The 21,810-nt window shown below is 39.8% G+C and overlaps 1 protein-coding gene across 19 annotated transcripts in view; it reads right to left on the bottom strand.

Moving 5' to 3' along the window:
* Positions 1 to 14,674: 14,674 nt before the first annotated feature.
* CLSTN2 (calsyntenin 2) overlaps positions 14,675 to 21,810 on the bottom strand; it is a 328,373-nt gene continuing 321,237 nt past the window's right edge. For all 19 annotated transcript variants that reach the window (XM_086843491.1, XM_086843483.1, XM_086843481.1 and 16 more), the window contains 5 exons: positions 19,767 to 19,937; positions 18,464 to 18,609; positions 17,864 to 17,987; positions 16,127 to 16,311; positions 14,675 to 15,525 (listed from right to left, as the gene is read on the bottom strand). In XM_086843491.1, coding sequence (XP_086699617.1) covers positions 15,316 to 15,525; positions 16,127 to 16,311; positions 17,864 to 17,987; positions 18,464 to 18,609; positions 19,767 to 19,937 — 836 coding nt within the window. In that variant the 3' untranslated portion in view covers positions 14,675 to 15,315. The remainder of the gene's footprint in view (positions 15,526 to 16,126; positions 16,312 to 17,863; positions 17,988 to 18,463; positions 18,610 to 19,766; positions 19,938 to 21,810) is intronic.

The raw sequence follows: 21,810 nt of genomic DNA, 5'->3' as shown, positions 1-21,810 counted from the left end.
AGTTATCCCTTATCCATCTCTATATTGCAGTCAGGTATTCACAGGTACTGAACCTTCCTCCTCAGCTCACACTGCTGCCAGAGCTGGGATGGCTGTGGTGAAGCTGAGTGTTCATTCTTTTTTTCACCTCTAGTACTAGGGAGCTTCCCAAGAACAGGTTTTCTTTCAGTTCATGGACCAGGCTGTGTGCCTGTCCAGTGGGAATTAGTTTCCATCACACAGAGTCTCTGAAGCAGCTGGGGAACGAGGAGGTTTCTGGATGAGAGAGTCATGGCCAAAATATTTTCAGAGGGTGATGGTTCAATATTATGTGAAAATCAACCCTCACTGAAGTGCCCCAAAATGCAACCACTTCCAGGCTGAGTAGACATGGTACAAAATCCTAGCTAATTTCCTGCTCTGTCACACTTAAATGAAGCTGGTAGTTAAGATTAATTTTCCCTGTGATAATTATTCCACTTAGAATGGAGGTTTTTAAAAAAACAGTACAAAATATATCTGTCTTCAGTGAAAATCAGCAGAGACAAGATAAATAAAATAGATGCTTCCCACTTTAATAGGCTTTTTGCCTCAACAATTATTTTGACTAAATGCTTCAGCTTTTTCTTGACTTTTATTTAAACAGCAGAGGAATGTATTCTGCAACAATGCTGTAGTCTCTGGACAGGCTCTCTTAGCTACCCTAAATATGACTGAAACCAGCACATTGGGAAAAAAGGCACTTATTTATTGTAAAAGAAGACCTAATAACCACAATGATACCATTAAACTGAAGAAATATATGGTATTCAGGCTCAAACTTTTGGCCATGATAATTTCAGAACTTCTATGTAACCTTCCCAATTTCAAGTCTCTCCCCATCTCTACGGTTATTGTTGTCTTCCAAACATATGGGAATGCAATAGTGGTGACTAACAGTTTTATCCTTAGATATAAACTCTACTTCTTACCTTTTAACTGCCTCAGAAGTATTGTAAGTTAAAAAAAGTAAATCAAAAATTGCATTGTAGCAATCCCTGGAATGAGGCCTAATCTCATTGCTGGATTATCCTTTCAGGAGGATAACCTGTCAAAGCAGGCATCAGCATTTAGATTTTACTTTTTAAAACATAATGTGCTAGAAGAAGCCCTGAAAGCTGTGAATTGCAGACTCCTCTTGCTGTCCTTCCTGCATATCACTGCTTCTTAGTAGGCTTGATTTTATCCTCTCCAGAGACATCCCCCACCAGCATTGTGTACTTTTCAATTCTTGTTTGTGTATAACTGAGATCCCCAGCATGTATTGTGGAATTTTGGACTATAAGATTTCATAGATAATAAGGTAGAAGGTATTTCTAGTACCTTGAGTATTTTTTGATGTTGTGCTTCTTAATGTGAAAAAAATCTTCAGTGTCTGAATCACTTTAGCAATACCTACATTAATATTCAACAATCATGTAACTTTTTATTCTAATGAATTTCTAAAGGTCTTCTAGACCACTGTAGAGCTGGTCCTAATCTTCATAAAAATCAGAGGCTTCTGTAGCCTCTTATTGTTAAATAAACAATATTTTTATTATTAAACTTTCCCTGATAACATGACAAGTACATATCTATATTTACTTGTCACGTATTTAAGGAGAAAATTATATTCAGTATAAGTAATGAATTTCATTAATGAATAATGAATTTCATTAGGACTGTTGCAATTATCTTCTTTCCCTGGACAGAGCCTTTCACTCTTGGGCAGTTGGATGTCACCCTCTGATTCAGTCTGTAAAGGAGCTGTAGGAAAATAAGATTTGCTTGTAATGGCAATATTTACCACCTGCAGTAATTGTATTTGGTTAGTTGTATTGCCCTGTAAAGTGTTATGTTGGGTGAAGCACAGACAGAGTCACACCATACAGGAGAAAAGATAACCAGAAAAGTGTTTTAGATCCACTTTATAGGTGTAAAAACTGCAACAAAAAGGAGGATGCAGAATCTTATGAAGATGACAGGCAAAAATTACAGGAAAAGAGTCTAGGCTGGCATAGCTGAGGAACACTTCTACCTGTTCCCCCCTCACATTCCAGGTATAACAATAATATTTTTATCCCTTCTGTGATCTGTTCTGTGTGGTATCATTCATGTGAATAAATCCAAGTGTTCTCCATGCTACACTGTAAAATATGAAGTAGAAAAGACTATTCCCAAAACCTTACAAGGTAAGTTTTAACAGGCCACAACAAACAGCTAAATCTCAAACAAAGTTGAGCAGTCTGATCAGCAGTCTTCAGATTGCTGAAGTCTGACAATAAACAGTTCCAATAATTTTTGGAACTGTTATTCCAAGAATGGCTATTTCTATCTTGAGTAATATTTTTACTCATGAGTGGCACAGAAGAAAAATTCAGAGACTGGATGGGTTCTTTGACCCACAGAAAGGCAGACTGTGGATGTCACCACTGAGGGCTCCTCCAAGTATTTCATCTACAGACATTAATTATTTGCTTCTTGCTGGAGTTGCTAATAGTATAACTAATTTAGATGGTGATTCCTCTGTCATAAATACCTGCTGGAAGGGATGAGACAGAAGTGTACTGCAGTTAAACATAGAAAGCTCGCAGATAAAAGAATGAATATAAAATGAGAGAGCACAACCAATCCTCTCCATAAACTACCATGTCTTCAACACAAAAATACTTTTCTTGTTCTAAAGATATAATTGAGCTTGAGTCATCACTGAAACTCCCAGCCTCTCATTTCTGCCTATCTTCTGTGAAAACATTAGCTTCACAAATAAATCCACAGTTTTTGCTCTTTTCCTTGACCACTGGACTGAAAGACAGCAAGAGCTGACAGAATCCTTCCTTTTCCTTTGAAAAAGCTGCTGGCAGAGCTAGAAAAGGTTAAAATAAAGCACTGCTTACAAAGTTTTACTAATCTCAGAGACACAGTAGAACTCTTTCACTAAATTTCTAAAGGTTTTGCTTGTATTTCTGTGTGAGCTCTGTTCTAAGGATGATGTTTGCAATAATATGCCTAAATAATTTCTTCCTCACTTTATCTACTAGTATGTTCAGGGAAGTTATAATTTTTCTTTTTATTAAGGTCAGACTAGAAAGACATTTCAAACCCTCTAATTTAAAACACAGCGAAAATAACTCCCTGTTTTTCCTGACTCCAAGGTCTCTAGTGATTTTTGTGCCTAATGCACAATTCTGTCAATGTCTGTTTGTAACACCATTAACTCTACAGCACATGGCATCTTACAAAGTCTTGGGAAATCTGGAGACAGCTGTGTGTTAATTTTATTGTAACAAAATCTTTTGCACAGATTTATTTTTCTCTCTGAGCCCGTGCAGCAATTTTTCTCATTCACAGACGTTTGTGAATCCTTTTTTTGGTGGTGTTTTCATTTGAGCAGGGGTTTCTGATTGAGAAGTTAGTGGGATTTGCAGAAGTCACACTGAAAAATTCTCTGTTTCAGGAGCTTCCCTGCTGGAAGGCACACTTTGATTCCCTTGGTGAGCTCTTCTCTAAGCATTTCATGCAGAAGCAGCCAGGGAAATGTAAAAACTGCCTGTGGTCTTATTTACTAGTTTGTCCTGTTTTTGCTGAGGAACATCAGACTGTAACTTCTGTGGGGATGACACTGGTGATTGGGTTCTTTTCCCTAGGACTGAGACTGACAAAGGAGAGGCTGTTTTTTCTTTTTCTGACTTACCTTGTTCAATAGTTTATTCCTTCCTTATCTATATATTACATATATACAGGGTACAAGGACCTACATGCACTAAGATGGGTGCAAAATGGCTAATGAAGAACCTCTTCAAGGTTTTTTTCTATGTCTATTTATCCAATTAACAAATGCCAAGTAAGCTATTGTTCCTAGTGACCCAATGACCCCAGTGTGCTGCACTGCAGCGTTCTCTATCCAATCACTCATTATTACCCAAAAACCCTTTGAAGAAGAAGATGAAGAAGGAAGAAGGAGAAAGGGACAATGCCCTAACTCCTCCATCTTGTCTGTATGTGGTGAAGGAGTGTGCATGGTGAGCTTGTGATGTGCACAAACAGGTAATCAGTGGAACATCTTGGAAAAAAATGACTTTAGAGCCTGAGGAGCTCCAGGCAGAGCAGAAGGCAAAGAGAAGTCAGGCACAGTCCTGTGTGTGATGAGCTCACATATACCACTTACACGTGCTAATGCAATTCACAGGCTGGTGACCCAGAAGAAGTTTTTCCCCTTGTACTATTTCACATTTTATGTGTGTAAAATGCAGTATATTCATCCTTCTCTTTAATATTTTATCATCTTTTATCACACCAAAATGAAGGAGGAAAATAGATGGCTATTAAATGTAAATACCAGCAGCTCTTCAAAAAGTTCCCTTTCCCTTGCTTCCCTTTCTCAGCAGCAGGATAAAAAGTCGTGTAGATGCTCTAAAACTGGGCTGAGTCTTTTGACATCTGGCATTTTCCTCCCGAGCAATTTGCAAGAGAGGTGGCAGACAAGGGCCAGATATTTAACCTTTGCCACCAGAAGTGTGTTAGCGTTTAAGGGTCGTGGTTCAGGAAATGAGAACATCCCAATAATCAGTGAAATAAAGATTACATAACATTACCTTTTATGTGAAATTCTAAAATTATATTTATTGGCCAATTCACAGGAAGTGCTGTAGTGACCACAGAAATGACTCTGGCTTTATACAAATACAGATGTACAGAACAAATTTTAAAAGAACTATTTGGAATATGCATTTAATCAGTCCTGTGGAAAACATATGGGTACTAACAATGTCTAATTCATAAACGACTGTGCAAATTGACGTGGCTTTTATGAAATACACCACTATGCCATGAAGTTAGTTTAGTACAACTTCTTCTTACTCTGTGTTTAGAGTTTGTGTTCTGTTTTGTCTGTCAAAATTTACTGTACATTTTCATTAAAAAAAGGGTTGGGTTTTCTTTATTTTAAAAAAAAACAAACAGCTGATTCATATCTATTTAAAATCATTTCATATTCATCTTTTTAATTGCATATAGTCATTTAATTAATCATACTGCATAAATTGCGTAGGTTCATGCTTTCAGAAATGCATTTAGCATCTGCAACAAGACATTTCAAGATATGGTTTATGGTTGTTTCACATCAACAATAAGATATTTCATGTAAGAGCATTTTTCCTGGGCTGAACAGTCTGTTGGTTTGAGACACATTTATGGAGTACAACTCTCGTATGTACAACCATACATCATGTGTTTATTTAATCCCTTCTCTGGTATATTTTTTATTATCCATAGAAGTGGCCACAACTACACAGAATTTGGACAGCCAGGATGGAATCCCAAGCTACAAAATACATGCTACCATCTGCAGTTCCTGCTCCTCAACAAGAACCAATCCTAACATGGAAGCAATATGGGAAATGACAAACTGTGTGGGGAAAATTGTACATTTTTGCAGGCAGATGAAATACCGTTTTTACTGCCAAGAGATGATGAAATATGAAATAGAATTGTCCCAGCCACTTAGAGCACAGCTGTTACATTCAACATGATGAGATTGTTTCTCAGCTCTTCAAAATCCTACACTCTAAGTAGCATATAAAATATTTAATATATGGTTAATTCTAACTAGAACAACTCCTCTCACCATACTGCAACAACATTCGGGGTGCCTGTCTGATTCCTGTCCTGCTGCTTGTGCAAGTCACGTTTTACAGCTCCTTTCTCAGGAATTCCTCTTCTTTTTCCTCTCCTTTGTGTTGCAACCTGACCTTGCAGGGCTCATTCACCTTCCCCGCTGTCCATGGCTGCTCCCCATGCCGTGTCTCATTTTGGGGAGGTGAGCAGAGCAGTGACAGCCAGCAGCCACTGCCACAGCACTCATTGTTTGCTCATCTGACCCAAACCCACTCCTGGCAATTGAGAGTTTCCTACAGTATGGTCTGCACAATTTGCACTCACTGGGGGCAGAGATGTGCTGAGGGAAGCAGAGAGCTCACTGAAGTCACCACTGGAACCCTCAGTGTATCTGCTCTCCCCTTTATGCCAATCTTTGCAGACAGAGCAAATGAGGAAGAAATCAAATTCTATTTTCCTCGGGTCTTAGTGATGCAGTGGCTCTTCCAGCACAAAGATTTCAGTTTGGAGTTCAAGGTTTGGAGTTCAGGTACAGAAGGCAGGAGCAGATGAAGGAAACACTTCAGTGGAAAGACCCAAGCTGACTTTGTGCATCCTCCCCGTTTGCCTGTGTGGCTTCTGAGCCAGAGAACACAGGTGTGCTTGGGGCATGCTTGGAAACAAACCACAAGGTCATCCTGCCATCCACAGACCAGAAATGGAGCACCAATTTGCAATGGAAGGGTAGGCATGGCAGTAATCAGAAGAGTGGGCACAATTCTATTTCTTTGCAGCAGTTTGTGCTTGGCTAGAAATCTTGAGCGTTTGTTTAAGAAAGTAGGTGTATTCTAGTGACATTTGAGGAGAAGCAGTATTATCTGTCTTAGTGAAACTGCTGGGTAATAGCTTCTCTTTATTGTAGGGACACTTAAAAACATGGGCACATGAACAGACCAATGTCTATTTTCACATTAAAGACAGCAATCTAATTTTTGACAAATTCTACTTTGTATTACTGTTTAGCTGACTCCAGTGTTTATTCACTGTTTATTTATATTTTGTTAAATCATACCCGTGTAAAATACACTGCCAAATTCATATCATATGAGAACTTATCCATAGATTACAGAAAAGATTTTTACAAAATCAGGTTTCAATTCAAATTTATTGTTTAATGTTTGACAACTTATGCAGTGACACGCACCAACACAGAGCACCTTAAGGGAATGAACTGACTGTGACTCATTTAAGGAAATAGCATGGGATTTAGTTTGTGGATTAAAGACATTTAATGAAAAGGTAAGAAATACAAAAGTGAAGGAATGAATTGGGATGAGAAGGGTTTCATAGCTTCTCTAATAAATGGCCAAAGGCAATGAACTTGATAACTATCTAAAAATATTCAACAGATATAAATCATAGTTAGAGGAACTATTTAAAGCAAAAGGGTATAACTGAGACTAATGCGATAAAAATTACAAAAAGGATTATTTAAATTCATTTTCAGGAAAAGCTTTCTAATGGTGAATTCTAATAGACTCTAGAACAATCTCCCAGGGGAAGAGGTAGAAGCCCCAAGCCTAGAAACATTTAAGTAGGTTGAAGCACCCCCACCCCTAACACTGAAAAAACATATTCTGGGAAAGAATTCTGCACTGTTAGCATAATACTCTACTGGAACTACTTTTCCCTTTTGTCTACTAATCTTTATTTCTAGAATTTGATAAGTCTAGTATGAACTTCTACACACATTGAAGTTCTTAGGAAGCCCACCCATAGTGTGTATTGCCCCTCAAAGCAATAATGCACTCTGCTGTATCTTCTCATCTCTGTTGTGATGAATGTCTGAGCAGAACTGCCTGTTAACCACAATCAAAAATTTACTGAACTGGTGGTGCAGTATTTGCAGCAGAATACATATAAAAACCTCATTTCTTTTCAGATGTACCTCACACTTCTACGTCCGTTTGTGGAGAGGCCAAAAATAAACGTGCCGGTAATTGATTCTGAGAATGGAGGCAATAACTTCAGCTCTCAGATCGGTGCAGGGATGGTGGCTATCCTTGAAAAGTTTTCAAAAATCAGGAGTCCTAACTATGTGGCCACTTAGGAGATTGTATCACTACAAAAAGTTTACTTGAGGGCCTTTTCAATATGGAGTATATTCTCCCTTCGGTGTCTCCAGCTTCTCATCAACCCATGGAGTATGTTTGTTCTCTAAAACAAATCAACAACTGTCTGTGGGCAAAAGTTCCATTTCTTACATCAAATTAAACTATGTGGTAACTGTGCCCTCAAACTTGAGTCACAGTAGACAGAATGTGTGCCCCAGGCTCCCTGGGCTGGCTTTGGCTCTACATTTTTCTACTTCATGCATGTACAGGGTAGCAACAACTCCCATGGCCCTGCTGCTCCCTTCCCAGCTCTTCTGGAACTCAAGGAGGCAACTTCAGCATCAGCCAGGCTAAAACCCTACAAGTTCTCCTTCATCACCACAGCCACCACCTCCCCACGGGCACCATTCTGTGATTTTTCTCGTACACAACATGTATGTGTATACAAAACATAATTTTTGTGTATTGCAACGTAATTGATGTGTATTGCATCTATGTCTGGTCATCTCAGAACCCTTTGACATCCTACATCCCTTCTCTTTTTTGTTCATCATGACAGTGTGAGTTCTGGCATCAAAACAGAAAATGTTTCCATTTTATTTCTATTCGACACTCAAGCCTTTATGTCTCTATCTTTTCTACAAGATTAAATTTCAATTTTTTTCACATCACTGTAAGCATTAACGCTTTCTGTTGTTCATGTAGTATTCTCTTCTGCCTTTCTGCTTACTCTTCCTTAAGTGAAAACTTGATTTTCTAATGGAACTGACTGTAGTTGATCCATTTCATATTCCAAGGAGCACACCCAGTTAAAACAACCATCCACCTTCTCATCTACTGCACATTAAGCAGCTTCTAGACAAAGATTTATTGCCAATTTCAGTACTGCTTTGAAATGTCATTGTAGTCACAGAATTGGTCAGGGTTGTCTGATAACTCTTTTGTACCTGTTTATATATTTAGGAGAGGCAGGAGTAGAAAAAAAAAGGACATTGCAATTTTAAAAACCTTTTCTTTTCCTCCCCCCTTAGGATATCCTGAAACCTTCAGCCAAGAATAGTTTTATATATTAGTACACCAAAAGACACCTGAAAGAACTTTCTACCCATCTGTGAAGTTAAATGCCTCTGAAAACCCAAGACTGTATCCAGATTTATAGAAAAGGAATAGGTAGGGCTGCAGAAAAGCATTTTACTCCCATTAAATTTTCTGTGTTTCTGAAGTATGATGATGGAATACCATTGTAAAACCTTTGTTCCCCATTTGGAAAATAGGGAAAAACTGAAAAAGCTTCAAAAAGCTTCGAAAAATTTGGAAAGCTTCTTTTTGCATTTGGCAAGCTTTGTGCACCTTGTCAAGGGAAAGCTGAACTCTTTTATTGTACAATGTACTTAACAGGGGAAAAAAATCTGCTGCTTCTTTGTTCTCAGCACAGACATAAATAGTGACAATACACGGCCATGGAGCTTCAACAGCTGATGAATGCACAATTTCCCCATGAGCTACTACTGAAAATAAGAAAGAGGGCTTTTCCTGAACTCTGTTTCATACTTTTGCAGTGCTCCATGCTGCTGAGGGTGTTTCTTTATGGGCAGTAACTAATGAAGCACCAGCCTAGAGCACTCCACTGCAACCACTGTGTCATTCCTGCTGCATATGTTTGGAGTGCTGCAGCATGGAGGGATGGGAGCAGAGCTGCAGGAGAATTACTGAATTCTGGTTCACCACCAGGGTTTCAAAGGATGTTTCAGCATTGCTCCTGTTGCCAGCAGAGACATGGAAATCATAACGAGGAAACCACTGGCAACCCATACTCCAAAGGCAGCAAAATGCCTCTAGAGAATAAGGGTACCTGCTCTGATGCCTCCATTTTCATCACCAGAAAATGTGAATATACAAAACTTCCTGGGTTGATTTTATTCTGCTGAGTTTCAATAATGAGGGCTAAAGTTGTTTATTATTTTAACCCCTATGTTAGACAGAGGCTAAGGAGATTAAAGCCCTTACTCCCCTTTCGTTTTTGCACTGTTCAAGTGTTGTGTGTTTTTAATTTATGGCCATGTCTTCTTTTACAGAGAAAAAACCAAAAAGAACATACCAGGCTTGTACCTTGCTAATCCTACAGAGATGATGAATTATAATTACTTTATGAGATATCACTGGAGCAATTTTCCCAATGTATTTAGCAGAAATATTTCTTGAGATTGGGTGTGTGTTAAGAGAGTAGGGATTTTGCTCCGCTGTAGCTTTAGTGGTTATCTCTATTCTTTGTGTCTTTATTCTCCATGCTAAAAAAAATGAAGCTGGATTCCAAGAGAGTCCAGCAACCAGAAGTCTGATCATTGGATACACAATCTGAGACATGCAGCTTCAGGGAACCTGATCCATGTCACTTTCCATCACTCCCCACACACTGCTTGTTATGCCTTTATTAAAAAAAAACACAACACATTTGACCCAATGTACAAAGATTGTACAAGATCACAACTTCTGGGTGCTGTGAGAAGCATTTATTTTATATTACAAAGTGTTGCATGGTTTGGTGTTGGGAATGTTGGTTTCTTTGCTAACACAGAAGTCTTTGAGGGATGGGCTAGCTGCTTTTTCCCACACTGGGATGCTGTGAACTCTGCAGGCTCTGGCTGTGCAGGAACAAGGCCTGGCTGTGCTGAGAGAAAACCTAATCCCATTCTGTGGCTGCTGATACTGCTTGGAGCATGGGGGAGGTTATACAGCACAGGATTATGTACCATCAACAGGAATTAATTTAGTGATTTAGAGGGTAGTGTGATTTCTTTGGCAATCTTTTTGATGGAGCAGTTGCTCCATGAAGGTCAGCACCCACAGGGATCACCCAGAGATCTCAACACCTGCCGCTAGATGAGGCTGCTGCATCAACCAGCTTCCTCCCAATATTTCCACTTTTTTTTATTCAGTAATTTTATCAGGGCAGGACCTGATAAAACCTGTTATCTCCCCTGAGGCTGGGGATATCCTAGTTTTGAGATCCTTATTCTGGTCAGCATATGTGAATTAAGGGAAAGGGAAGCACCTTAGAGGAGATGTACCCACAGCTTTATTTCCTCTCTCTCTCATTATCCAGATGTTTTTGCAAACATCCTTAATTTTGGTATTATAATTTCTATTCCACGATACCAGAAGCAGCCCCATCCCACCAGACCTTTACCTGCTGCTACTCCAGTGAAGTCTTTCCTGGTGCTGTTCTGTGGAAATGAAGAGCTGTGTGTGCTGACACCAAAACTTTCAGAAGAGGCAGTGCTGCTGCCTCTGAGGTCACAGCTGGGGAAAGGGACAGCTGAGACACAAATTATTTATTATTTATCAAAAATTATTTTATCAAAGCTCAAAAGGCTTTGCCACAGTGAATTAAGGGACCCTCTGCCCATTACCTGGGGCTGCTGATCTCCCATGGCATTATTTTCAGTTTGGGGTCAGGCAGAGACAGCTCCTGCAGTGGAAACAGTGGATTTCATCACCACAGGAGGAAATTTAGAACACTCTGATCCTTTCTGAGCCTTGCTTTGTTCCAGAATGGAGTAAGGATGGTGCTCAGCAAGTTCATCACTGCCACATGCCAGACAGGAAAATAAGCTGCTCCCTCCCATTAGCCTCTGGTGAGGTAAAACCAGTCCCACCACCACTGCAAGGTACTACCTGTTGGCATAAGAAAATAGCAACAGTTTATTTTAATTAGTATTAAAGATGTCACAAACCCTACATGTCTATTTCTAATTTGAACTGGTGTCAGCCAATGCACTAAATATTGAGATTAATCTCAACTGTGCATTTTAAGGTTTACTTGCAAAGATAAAACACCTGTGGATGGGGTAGAAGTGAAAGAGAAATGGGAGCTGTTAATCACAAATAGCCTCTTAGGCAGTTTTATTAATTCAGATAACATCTTTAATTTACATTTGTAGGTTTTGCAGCTTTTTCCAGCCTTAGAGTAGAACTTCAAACCTTAAAGGCGTCATTGATGTGATGTCATTTTAGACCTCAGTTGTCACCTCTGGATTCCTGATGCCATGGATTGTGGGTACCTCTTCAGAACTGCTTTCTTTGGATACACTTGTTTTTTTGTTAGTGTAAAAAAAGCCACCTCAGCACAAGACACACCCTGAGGGGCTGCAGTGGGTCCAGGGAAGGGAACAGAGCTGGGGGGGCTCAGCCTGCAGGGAAGGAGGCTCAAGAGAGACTTTTTTAAACTCCAGCTCTGTGAGAGGAGGCTGCAGCCAGGAGGGGATGGTTTCCCTTCTCAAGAAGTGCTAGGACAAGGGGAAACAGCCTTGAGCTGTCCTGGGGAGGTGTAGACTGAATAGTGGGGAAAATTTCCTGATGGAAAGGATGATCATTGGGAGAGGCTGCCTGGGGACGTGTGGGGTCACCACCTCTGGGGGAATTGCAGGACATGTGAATGGGGGGCCTGGGGACATGTCAGCAGTGGGCTTGGCAGTGCTCAGTGATCTCACAGGTCTTTTCCAACCTTGGTTTTACAGTTCTAAGCACTTCTTTCAGGGAGGAGAGAATTTTAGTTTTTGATTAGGGGCAAAAACCCCCCATGCACGTGTCTTTATATACATATGTGTGTGTATGTTCTGGTTGGTTTTTAAGGAAGTAGGTTACATGGAAAAATGATTTCTAGAGGCATGGAAATGTTGTTAGAATTGTTTTAGAAAAGGAGATATTTCTCTGATTTTCTAGTAGTAGTTTTGCTCAGGAAGTCACTGCTTTCAGTGCTACCCAAATATTCTAGGGCCCATTTTGTAAAGAAGTATCTCATTCTCACTGCCATTTTGTGAAAAGGATGTTTCTATTTATTTGAATGAAAAATGCTGCATAATGCACTCCAATGAGTAATCTAAAATAAGTACAGTGATACATTTTAGTTTGCTGAATATCTTACTGCAAACCAGGTTTTAGTGATAACACACATGCCTGTATTACTTTGCTTAGGTTTAAAAATGTAGGTTTATTTACAGTAGAGAAAATACTTTGTTTGCTTCTTGTGTAATGTATGAGTACAGCCTGAAAAAGGTCTGCTTCCAGTAACAAAAAGATAAGTCTACTAGATGGAGAAACACACTGATGAATTCACAAACATATAAAAGAATTAAAGGCTGTCAATAAGATTGTAAATTGCTGTTTTCAAGTTGTCCTAATGTTTGCTATGACAACAACAACAAAAACAACAACAATAATAATAATAATAATTATAATAATAATCATCAGGAATAACAGAAACTTTAAAATAATTTAAGTCCAGTTTTAAATCTGAAGTTAACTTTTAAATATCTACATTTAATTTTAAATCTTTTCTTTCTGAGCAGAAAGATTTGCTGATATGTGCTGATAACAAGCATCATGAAGAGCCTGCTTCATGTCACTAAAAAAATTAAAACTAGGAAATTATCTAGAATAGCAGGATGGTAGGAACTGATCTAACATAACATTTTTTTGTTCAAGATATTCAGAAATATTACCTTTGTATTAAACAGAAATTGTGGGCATTTTTGCAGTTGTTATTTCTGCATATAAAATGTACCTTATGTGGCCTTGATTCTGCAAATATTCCAAATTAGTATGTGTGAGGGAATAGAAAGAAACAGGATTGAAAACAAAAGAAAACCACTGCATTGCCAATCTTAACAACCATGTGGCAACGTGATTGCTGGCACAAATAAATAAAAGCATGAATATCTCTCATTTTAAAATTAATACAGATTTTTCTTTCATTTACTTTTTAGTTATTCTACTAGAAGGCCTGGTTGTTGTCAGCATTTCCCTTCAGCTATCAAATGCAGAAACTGGAATTACAAGAACCCCCAAACACACTATGTATTCCCTATATCCCATGACATTCAGGGGCTGCTGAATAATCCAGTATTGATGGAGGTGGATTCCCTCAAGATTGTTCCAAGTATCCTTTGCAACATCAGCCCCCACTCAGGGCACTCAGGAAGGTTCTGTTGTGGCAAGACTGACTGGGGGAGTGGAAAGAGGAAGCAGCTCATTTTAAACAGCAGATTACAACAGCAAAAGTCAAAGATGAAATTGCAAAGAAAACAAAGTACTCAGGAAAAGAACCCAGACAAGCCACTAAGCAGCGTTCACTTCCATGCTATTTTGCCTCTAAGCATTGGAGAAGCTACCCCAGCAATTGCTGCAGCATTTGGTAAGCAGAGCAGATGAAGATGCAAAGGTACTCAAAGAAAGGGGACAAAAGACCACACCACACAGACTTATCAACACACTGTGTACGTAACTCTGCTTTTTCCTTTTTTTTTTTTCTTTCTTTTTAAACAGTGTTTAAGAAAAATATGCTGTGTTACCATAACAAACTAAAATACTCTCTCAACCTCTTAAGATTTTAGTTTTCAACTATTTTGGTTCCATGTAGGTTTTATTTTTCCTTGTCTACTTTATAAAGTCTCAACTTTAATGGCTTCAGGAAGAAGAAATAAGGGAGAATGATGAGCACAGAAGAGGGCTCACAGTGTTGTTCCTTTCTCTTGTGCACTACAGGCAGGCAGGGGTACAGAAGAAATAGGGTATCATGTTTCTCTAGAATACAGTCAGACAGGAATTCCAGCTGGCATTCACTAAGCAAAAGGGAACATTTTCTTCATTTAAGGTAATTGCTTAAATCCCAGCCATACATAGTTCAGGAATAATGGGGTCACTTATTTTCCTCTAGTTCAGTAAGATGCTGCAGCAAGCCAATGATTCCATGAGACAGACGGTTTAAAGCATCGATTTGCTGCAAATTGCTCAATCCATAACTAATGAACAGCTCTACAGATTTTCAGTGAATCAATCCCATTAGAATTTACAGTTTGCATAAGACCATATTACTTTTTGTGGACAGAGAATGAGCTGGGTCGTTTTTTTGGTTTTTTTTTCTGGTAACCTTCAGCAGCCCCTTCTTGTTGCTGTTTTTCTTAAACTCATTTTTAATTTCTATTGGTAGGTTGGATAAAAATCCCTCTCTTGAGGGTATGACAGCATGCCTGAAAAAATACACCATCCACATCTACATAGGCACACATGCATCCCTTGTCAAGCCTAGATATTCCCGTGGAGAAGACAGCTAATATCCAAAAGGCAGGAGTTCAGCCCCTGTAGCACTAAAGCCCTGCCCCACTTTGGAGGTGGATTATGTGTTTTACACCTGTAAGAATATGAAGTTAGATGGCAACTGGTATTTAGACCCACAGAAGTAATTTTTCCATAACAAGCTGAAATCTCTCCTGTGTGAAAAAAGTAGCAAAGGCAAAAACTTTAATGGATTGAGTGACAGGACTTTTGTCACACATCTGCAGGGTAGAAACAGGAAATTGAGAACTATGCTTGCTAACAGATCAAGTTCTGGATCACTTTATTAGTGTGTGCACCAGGAGGTTTGTACCACGTTCTCCCCAGGCTTTGTAAGAAAAGGGTCAGTTCTATCAGTATCAATTACTACAACAAGATCATTTTAGGCTAAACAGTTATAGGCAAGCAGAAGTTCAAATCCTGTCAATGAATTCATAGACTCTGAAAAAACATTGTATTGGTTGCTACAAAAGAGCTGTGGCTGAAGGGCTGTTTGTTAGTAGGGGAGTGTTGAATCATCCCACTCCAACTGCTCTTGCCTGGTGCCATTCTGTTTGTCTCCCTTTTGGACAATCACTTCCTCCTCCTCTTCCTCCTCTTCCTCCTCTTCACTGTCATCTGATTCAGCACTGGTTGTGTCTTCCTCTTCATCGTCTATGTCTTCTTCCTCACTCTCCTCTTCTGTCTGGTGTGGCTTTTCATATTTCTACAATACATTTAAAGAAATGAGACAGTAGCAGAAAGGTGCCTTCTTGCCAGCCAGAGCTGTCTCAAATGAGCATTTAGAAATGCTAACATGATGGGCAAATCTGCTTTCCACCATTATGTGATTATCAGGCATCAAATTCATACAAGTTGCTAGCAAACATTCAAAAAATACTGTAAGAAGAATGGATTTCAATAACCAATCTATTTGTTACCCACACTGCCAAAATTTAAACCTCCAACATCAGCTCCTTTAAACTGCTGATGATTTCCCCTCCTTTTAGTGTATAAATGCTGACATGAAAAAGTTAAAGCCAAACCAACTGCTATCTTGGATTCCTACAAACAGACATGAATTGAATGGAAGCGATGCTGGACCTGAGAGTTCTTCACCATCTTCTTTAGTAATTATACACAACAACAACTCTGAAGCTCTCAATTAGATCTGATCTAGGTGTGCAGTGCTGATAGCTGGGCTGGGCTCCTGAGTGTGCAGACCCACAGCTGAACAAGTGCACCCTGAAAGAGGCTCAAACCTGCTGCCAGTCCCACCAGTGGCTCCTGGCAGTGCCAGGGCGCAGTGCTGTGCCCCAGTTATGTACCTCCATGGGGTTGACAGTGATGGTGAGAGCAGAGTCATCCCAGTCCATCTCGCTCTCCCTGGCTCCCTCGTGCCCCACGGAGCCGCGCTGACGAGCCGAGCGGAGCCGGAACACTCCCAGGGTTATCACCAACACCAGGATGCTCACACAGATGATGATAACGATTGTGGCCACGCCGGGAATCACTGGGACAAAGGGTGGCAGAGGGAATGCAATTACATTTGTGGAACAAGTCACCTAAACCCCACTAACCTGGTTAGCTTTCAACCCACAGCACGCCCTCCTTTGGCCTGAGAAGCAGGACAGACACTTGCCTGGGATGACAGCAAGTGTGGACCAGTGCCCATCCACTAAGGAGGAGCACACACAAACGATGTTCTCAGATATCCTGAGTGTGATAAATCCTAACTAAACAGTGGGCATGCTCTTTGAGCCACTTAACTACAGAAGACAGGCAGTTAGTAAGTGCAGAATCAGTGAGTTTTTGCAGTAAAATTCTGTTACCTCACCTGCGTGTTGACCCCTTCTGATCTCACCTGAGGACTCAAATTATACATCTCAAAGCTGGTATTTTCAAAGGTTTCAAACACTTGTGATTTAAATCTTGAGCTCCCAGAAACAAATGCATTGCTACCCTATTTGCCTGTGTTTACAACATTCCTGGGAGACTCTTGAGACTTAAGACATTTTTTCTCACTGTTTGGTTGCACTCTGAGAAGCCACAGGAAGAAATCTCTCTGAACTACCACATGTAGTCAGCTCCACAATTAGGTTAGTGGAGAAATGCTGCCACTCTCTGTGGTACTCTCAAGGTACTGCAGTTCCAGGAACAACAGTATAACCCAATCCACAACCCATTTTATTGACTTGCCCTGCCTATAAGAATGGAAGTATGAAATCAAAACAGTATTTAGGAACAAAAAATAAAAAACCTGCTTTGCAATAGTTTATCCATGAAACATTCAGTTTCATTTTAGTGAACTGTCTGCACAATATAAAGAAAAATACAGTAATTTTCTAAGCATGTCTGTATGTAGCTACTTATACACTTTACATCAGCTTTCCTTTTTTACATATATATCATTCAGCTAAAAGGATTTCAGAATCCAACTTTTAAACAGGTATCTTTGCCCTGGATTTAACTTCACTGAAAAGGTTTAAGATTTGGGTATATATCTTAACTCATATAAAAAAATTTAATAAAATTACACAATTAAAATTAAAATTAAATAAAAATACATCCTATTTTTAGGATGCACATGACTAGATGAACCTTTCTTATCTCCAGAGAGCCCAGACTGAGGCCTTGACAGCAGCTAACAGAGGCACTGCAGCAATTTTGCATTTTAAAAATAATACAGTTTCTTTCTTTTGTTTAGAGTGGGTAGAAATTAATATGCCACAGAACTACAAATGTGTAAGAATAATGTAAGCATAAATATTACCCTTCATACTATTCAATACTAGAAACAAGGCATTTTTAACTGCAGGGGTCAGGGTACAAAACCATCAATGAAGACTTTAAAAAACGATACCAGGTTTTAATTGCAAAGTACATTCTTGGACAGAACATAATCCAGTGTTACCTTCTTCTGCACCTCTGCAGTGATCTCTGAGAGGTTTTGGAAGCTGAAATAAAGGACCTCAGGGCTTCAGTCTGTGGAGCAGGCTCACCCACAAGGGAAGCACTGACACACTGGAATCATTGTGAGCAGCCTCTGGGAAGTTGTCACGTACCTGAGCTGTGAGCTGCACTTACACTCCCCTCAGGGTGCTGAACAGATTGGAGAAATTTGGGCTGGACTATCATGTGATTTACATGGTCCATGAAGTTGGAGTTGGAACTGTGTAGAATATTAATCTGGGAGAAAAGAAAAATAAGAGACTAGATACTAGAAAGGATTTTATACTCCAAGCCTGCTGGTTCCATATATTACATTGGACTATGAAGTTCATCAGCAGATAGGAATACTGCTTCATAGATTCTATAAGACCAAATGAACTTATTTTTTTATGCCTGTGGACAATACACAGCTTTGTAGCATGAAAAATGCATTCTAACCTTTCTGGCTCTTGACTCTGAAGTGGCACAGATCAGGACTCTTTTGATTTACCTGTTTGGACAAGCAGTGACTTTTTCTCCTCTCTGTATTAATCAGCTTTTAGGTGTTACCTAAACATTATGGCATAGCTGTTAATTTCATTAACAATTATTAAGCCGTTAACTGTCTTTACAAACAATTATTAATTCTCACCATACTGCTAAGTGGGCCCTGCAATTTCCTGGAGCTGTTGCCTGGGCTCCAGGTGGGAACACACGACTCAGACATCGCTCACCTCCAGGTTGAACTCGTTGCTGGTGTAGCGCCCGTTGAGCTCGGAGCACTTGACCCTGAATTTCCTGTCGGAGGTGGCCGAGCTGCCCCAGTTGCGGTAGCGGAGCTGCCGCAGCACCTGCTCGTAGCTGAACATGCTGTCAACACCTGCAGGGTGGGAGGGCAGGGACAGCTCAGGGACAGCCAAGGGAACGCTGCTCTGGTGATGCACAACCACACAGAACACATGGAAACTGGTGGAAAGGTCTGGAAGTGACAGGGCATCAAATGTTCCCTAATGCTGGAAGCCTGGGCACAGAGAAATTCATGCTTTCTGTGCTGACAGGCACAGACCCACAAGAAAACACTGTTTGGCCTGAGGCCATGGGAAAGGCTTCCAAAATTAACAGATACAACTGGAAATGCGAATGTATATTAAATCACTAGGTGAGAAAGCTAGAGTTTAGGGTTTAAGCTACATTAGTGAATAAGAGACAACATGGAGGATTTAGGGCAATGTCCCTTCCCCTTTCTCTTTCTTCTTTTAGGGTTTTTGGGTACTGTTAGGGCATTGGATGGAAGAATCCGCATTGCAGGACACAGGTCCTTGGTTATTGGGTTATAAGTGAAAATAAGCCACTTGGCATTTCATTATTGGGTGAATTGACACTTAAAAGACCTTGGAGAGATACTTCCTCCTCCACTTTGTATCTTGTTATCCTAGAGTACATCAGTCCTTACTGTCTGTCAAGATGTAATACAGATAGGATAGAATAAACATCCTAAGCCCAAACATGAAAACAGTCTCTCTCTCTCTCTCTCGTTAATCTTGGTCCTGAGGAAAAAGAACTGAGCCATCAGTGTCACACCCTGACACCCTGATCCTCAATTATGTGAGGATAGCTTTCAGAATTGAATGTAGGTCCCTAATGGAGAGGGGTAAATACATAACAATGGTACAGAATAAATTACTTAGTGACCAGAAAAAGTTGGCCAGTTTCCCAGCATTGCACAGGAACACTGAGGAACCCCCTCACTCTCATGTTCCACTGTGATGGTCCACAAGAACTCCAAATTTCAAGGAAGCAGGGATGCCATTTTCCTTACCTGGGGAGTAGCAGGAGGGATGCTGAGAATCCTAAGGGCAAACACAGCACATCCAGAGATCAAGAAGCAACTGTGTTTTTTTAAGATACAGTCACTCTTGGGATATTTTCATGGCTAGAAAATCACAGATTTCTGTCCAATTTCTTACACATTTGAGCTTTTGTTCCAATATATGAATGATGTGACAAAATAATGGAAAATAAAATTCATGAACTTACCATAGATTGAATATCCTGCAGTGGAATTTGTGGCATCTAGATGTTTTCCTTGAAGCTCCCCATGATCTAGTTCTAAACACTCCTGCTGGGGGTCTAGTTCTGCACCAATGACCAAAACATCACAGAAATCCAAGTTGTGGACCATTTCCTCTACTACCACTTGCTTATTGGCTGTGAACCCATGGCATAGAGCATGGAAGAAAAAGAAGGAAATGAAGAGAAATGATCACAGAACAGCTCAGTTAATTTATGTGCTTTGCATCACAGCTTTCAATTTTTGCCAAGATGGCTGAACTGTTTTTGCTGATATTAAATCCAGCACACTTGAAGCAAATCAAGGGAAGCTTCCTGTCTGTACAGGGGCTGTGATGATGAAGGCTTACAAATACCCTCTAAGATAAATAGAAAATATATTGCTCTATAATAAAAGGTACCCAAGAACATTACTGGAAGTAGAAAACTGAGATTTGATCTTGGAAATAAAGTACTATAAAAAATTCCAGGTTTCAGTGCTGTATTGGTACCAGCTTTCTCAAGGAAAATCAAATGGAAAAATACACATCCAACATATTTATGCTGGATGATTCTCTTAGTTACTCTATGCCCCATAAACAATTTGCATTACAAAGACCTGGCCACCTATCCAAGAGCAGGGCATTATTATAAATAGCAAGAGCCTGTGCTGTGTGAATCAAAGAAATTAAGTTATAAAGTGACTGTCCTTCAACATGTACAAGTGAAAAAATAATTCACTGGAAAAAGAGTAACATATCAAGTTAGTATTTAAATCCTCTGATCAACTTAGCACTGAGTGCATGGTAAAACTGCTTAAACAGCTCCCTGAGGGCACAGACACTGCAGTCCTGGAACTTCCTGCCCATTTTGTGAAGATGATGTTAGAGGGTATCCTGGGAAGGAAGGCACAGCCAGGAAAGCCTTACTCCTTAGATTGCCAACTCCTGGTGCAGTGACTCTGGGTACCTAAGCTCTAGGTACAGCCGTGACATATCCAAAAATGCAGCCCAAGTCAAATTTGAAGGCTTTAGGTAACCCATGTCCCTAAATTTGCATATCATTACCCATTTTCTCTTCTCCAGAGACTTACATCTAGTTGCTGCTTATTCTAGTCCAACAGTGTTTAGAATGATCTCTCAAATTAGGCATTTCATCTGCCTTGCACACTAACATGCAAAAGGAATATTCCTTTACAGACAGTGATTTTAAACTTGATACATACTTTTGATGCATACTTTTGAACATTCACACAGTGTTGAATAATAATACATACATTGCTTAGCATTAGAAACTGTCATCATTGAAAAGAAATATTTTAAAAGGATTATATATACTTTTATAGGTGGGAAATTGAGACATGAGATTACTTTATCAAGTATCACTCACAAGCCAATTTCAGAACTGGAAACATAAGAACAGAGTAAAACTTCAACTTTTGTTCAATTACTGCCTTTCACTTTATCAACACAATCACAAGTAGAGGCATTTTAATGAAAATAACCTATGTAACAGAGTATGAAAGGAAGAGTAGAAAGGAATTACTCTGAAGTATAATAAATAGACAATGCATGGAAAATCTGCTTTTTTTGAAGAACCTTTTGATCTTCCACCATTTAACACATTTTTCAATGTGTTGAATTGAATTTCTTCAGTACAGCATTACTGTGGCCTAATTAATCTGGGTGAAGCGACAACCTTTGCATTACTTCTTTGCACCAGCCTTTAAAAATATGAGGAGACCTTACAAGATGACTAATAATATTGTTGGGGGTTACGTGTCCTCCTTTTAGTTCTGGCTCACCTGTGGAATTTTTACCCATTAATTGTGGGGAAAACCTGACTGTGGGTACTTGGTGGGTGCATGGCAAAAGCCCAGGGGGGAAAGGGGGCAGGAGAAAGGAGGGTGGGGACAGTCTGGTGGGCTTTCTTCAGGTTTGGAGAAGGACACTTTGGGCACAGAGCTGTTGCAGTGGGGAGAAGGGAATTTCTCCATCACCCAGACAGAGCTGCTGCTGCTTCTCCTTCTCCC

This window comes from Cyanistes caeruleus, chromosome 10 (assembly GCF_971803275.1).
Source record: "Cyanistes caeruleus chromosome 10, bCyaCae1.hap1.1, whole genome shotgun sequence".
NCBI classification, from domain to species: Eukaryota; Metazoa; Chordata; class Aves; order Passeriformes; family Paridae; genus Cyanistes; species Cyanistes caeruleus.
Note: the sequence above shows the minus strand (reverse complement) of the source record. Positions and strands in the feature narration are given on the sequence as shown.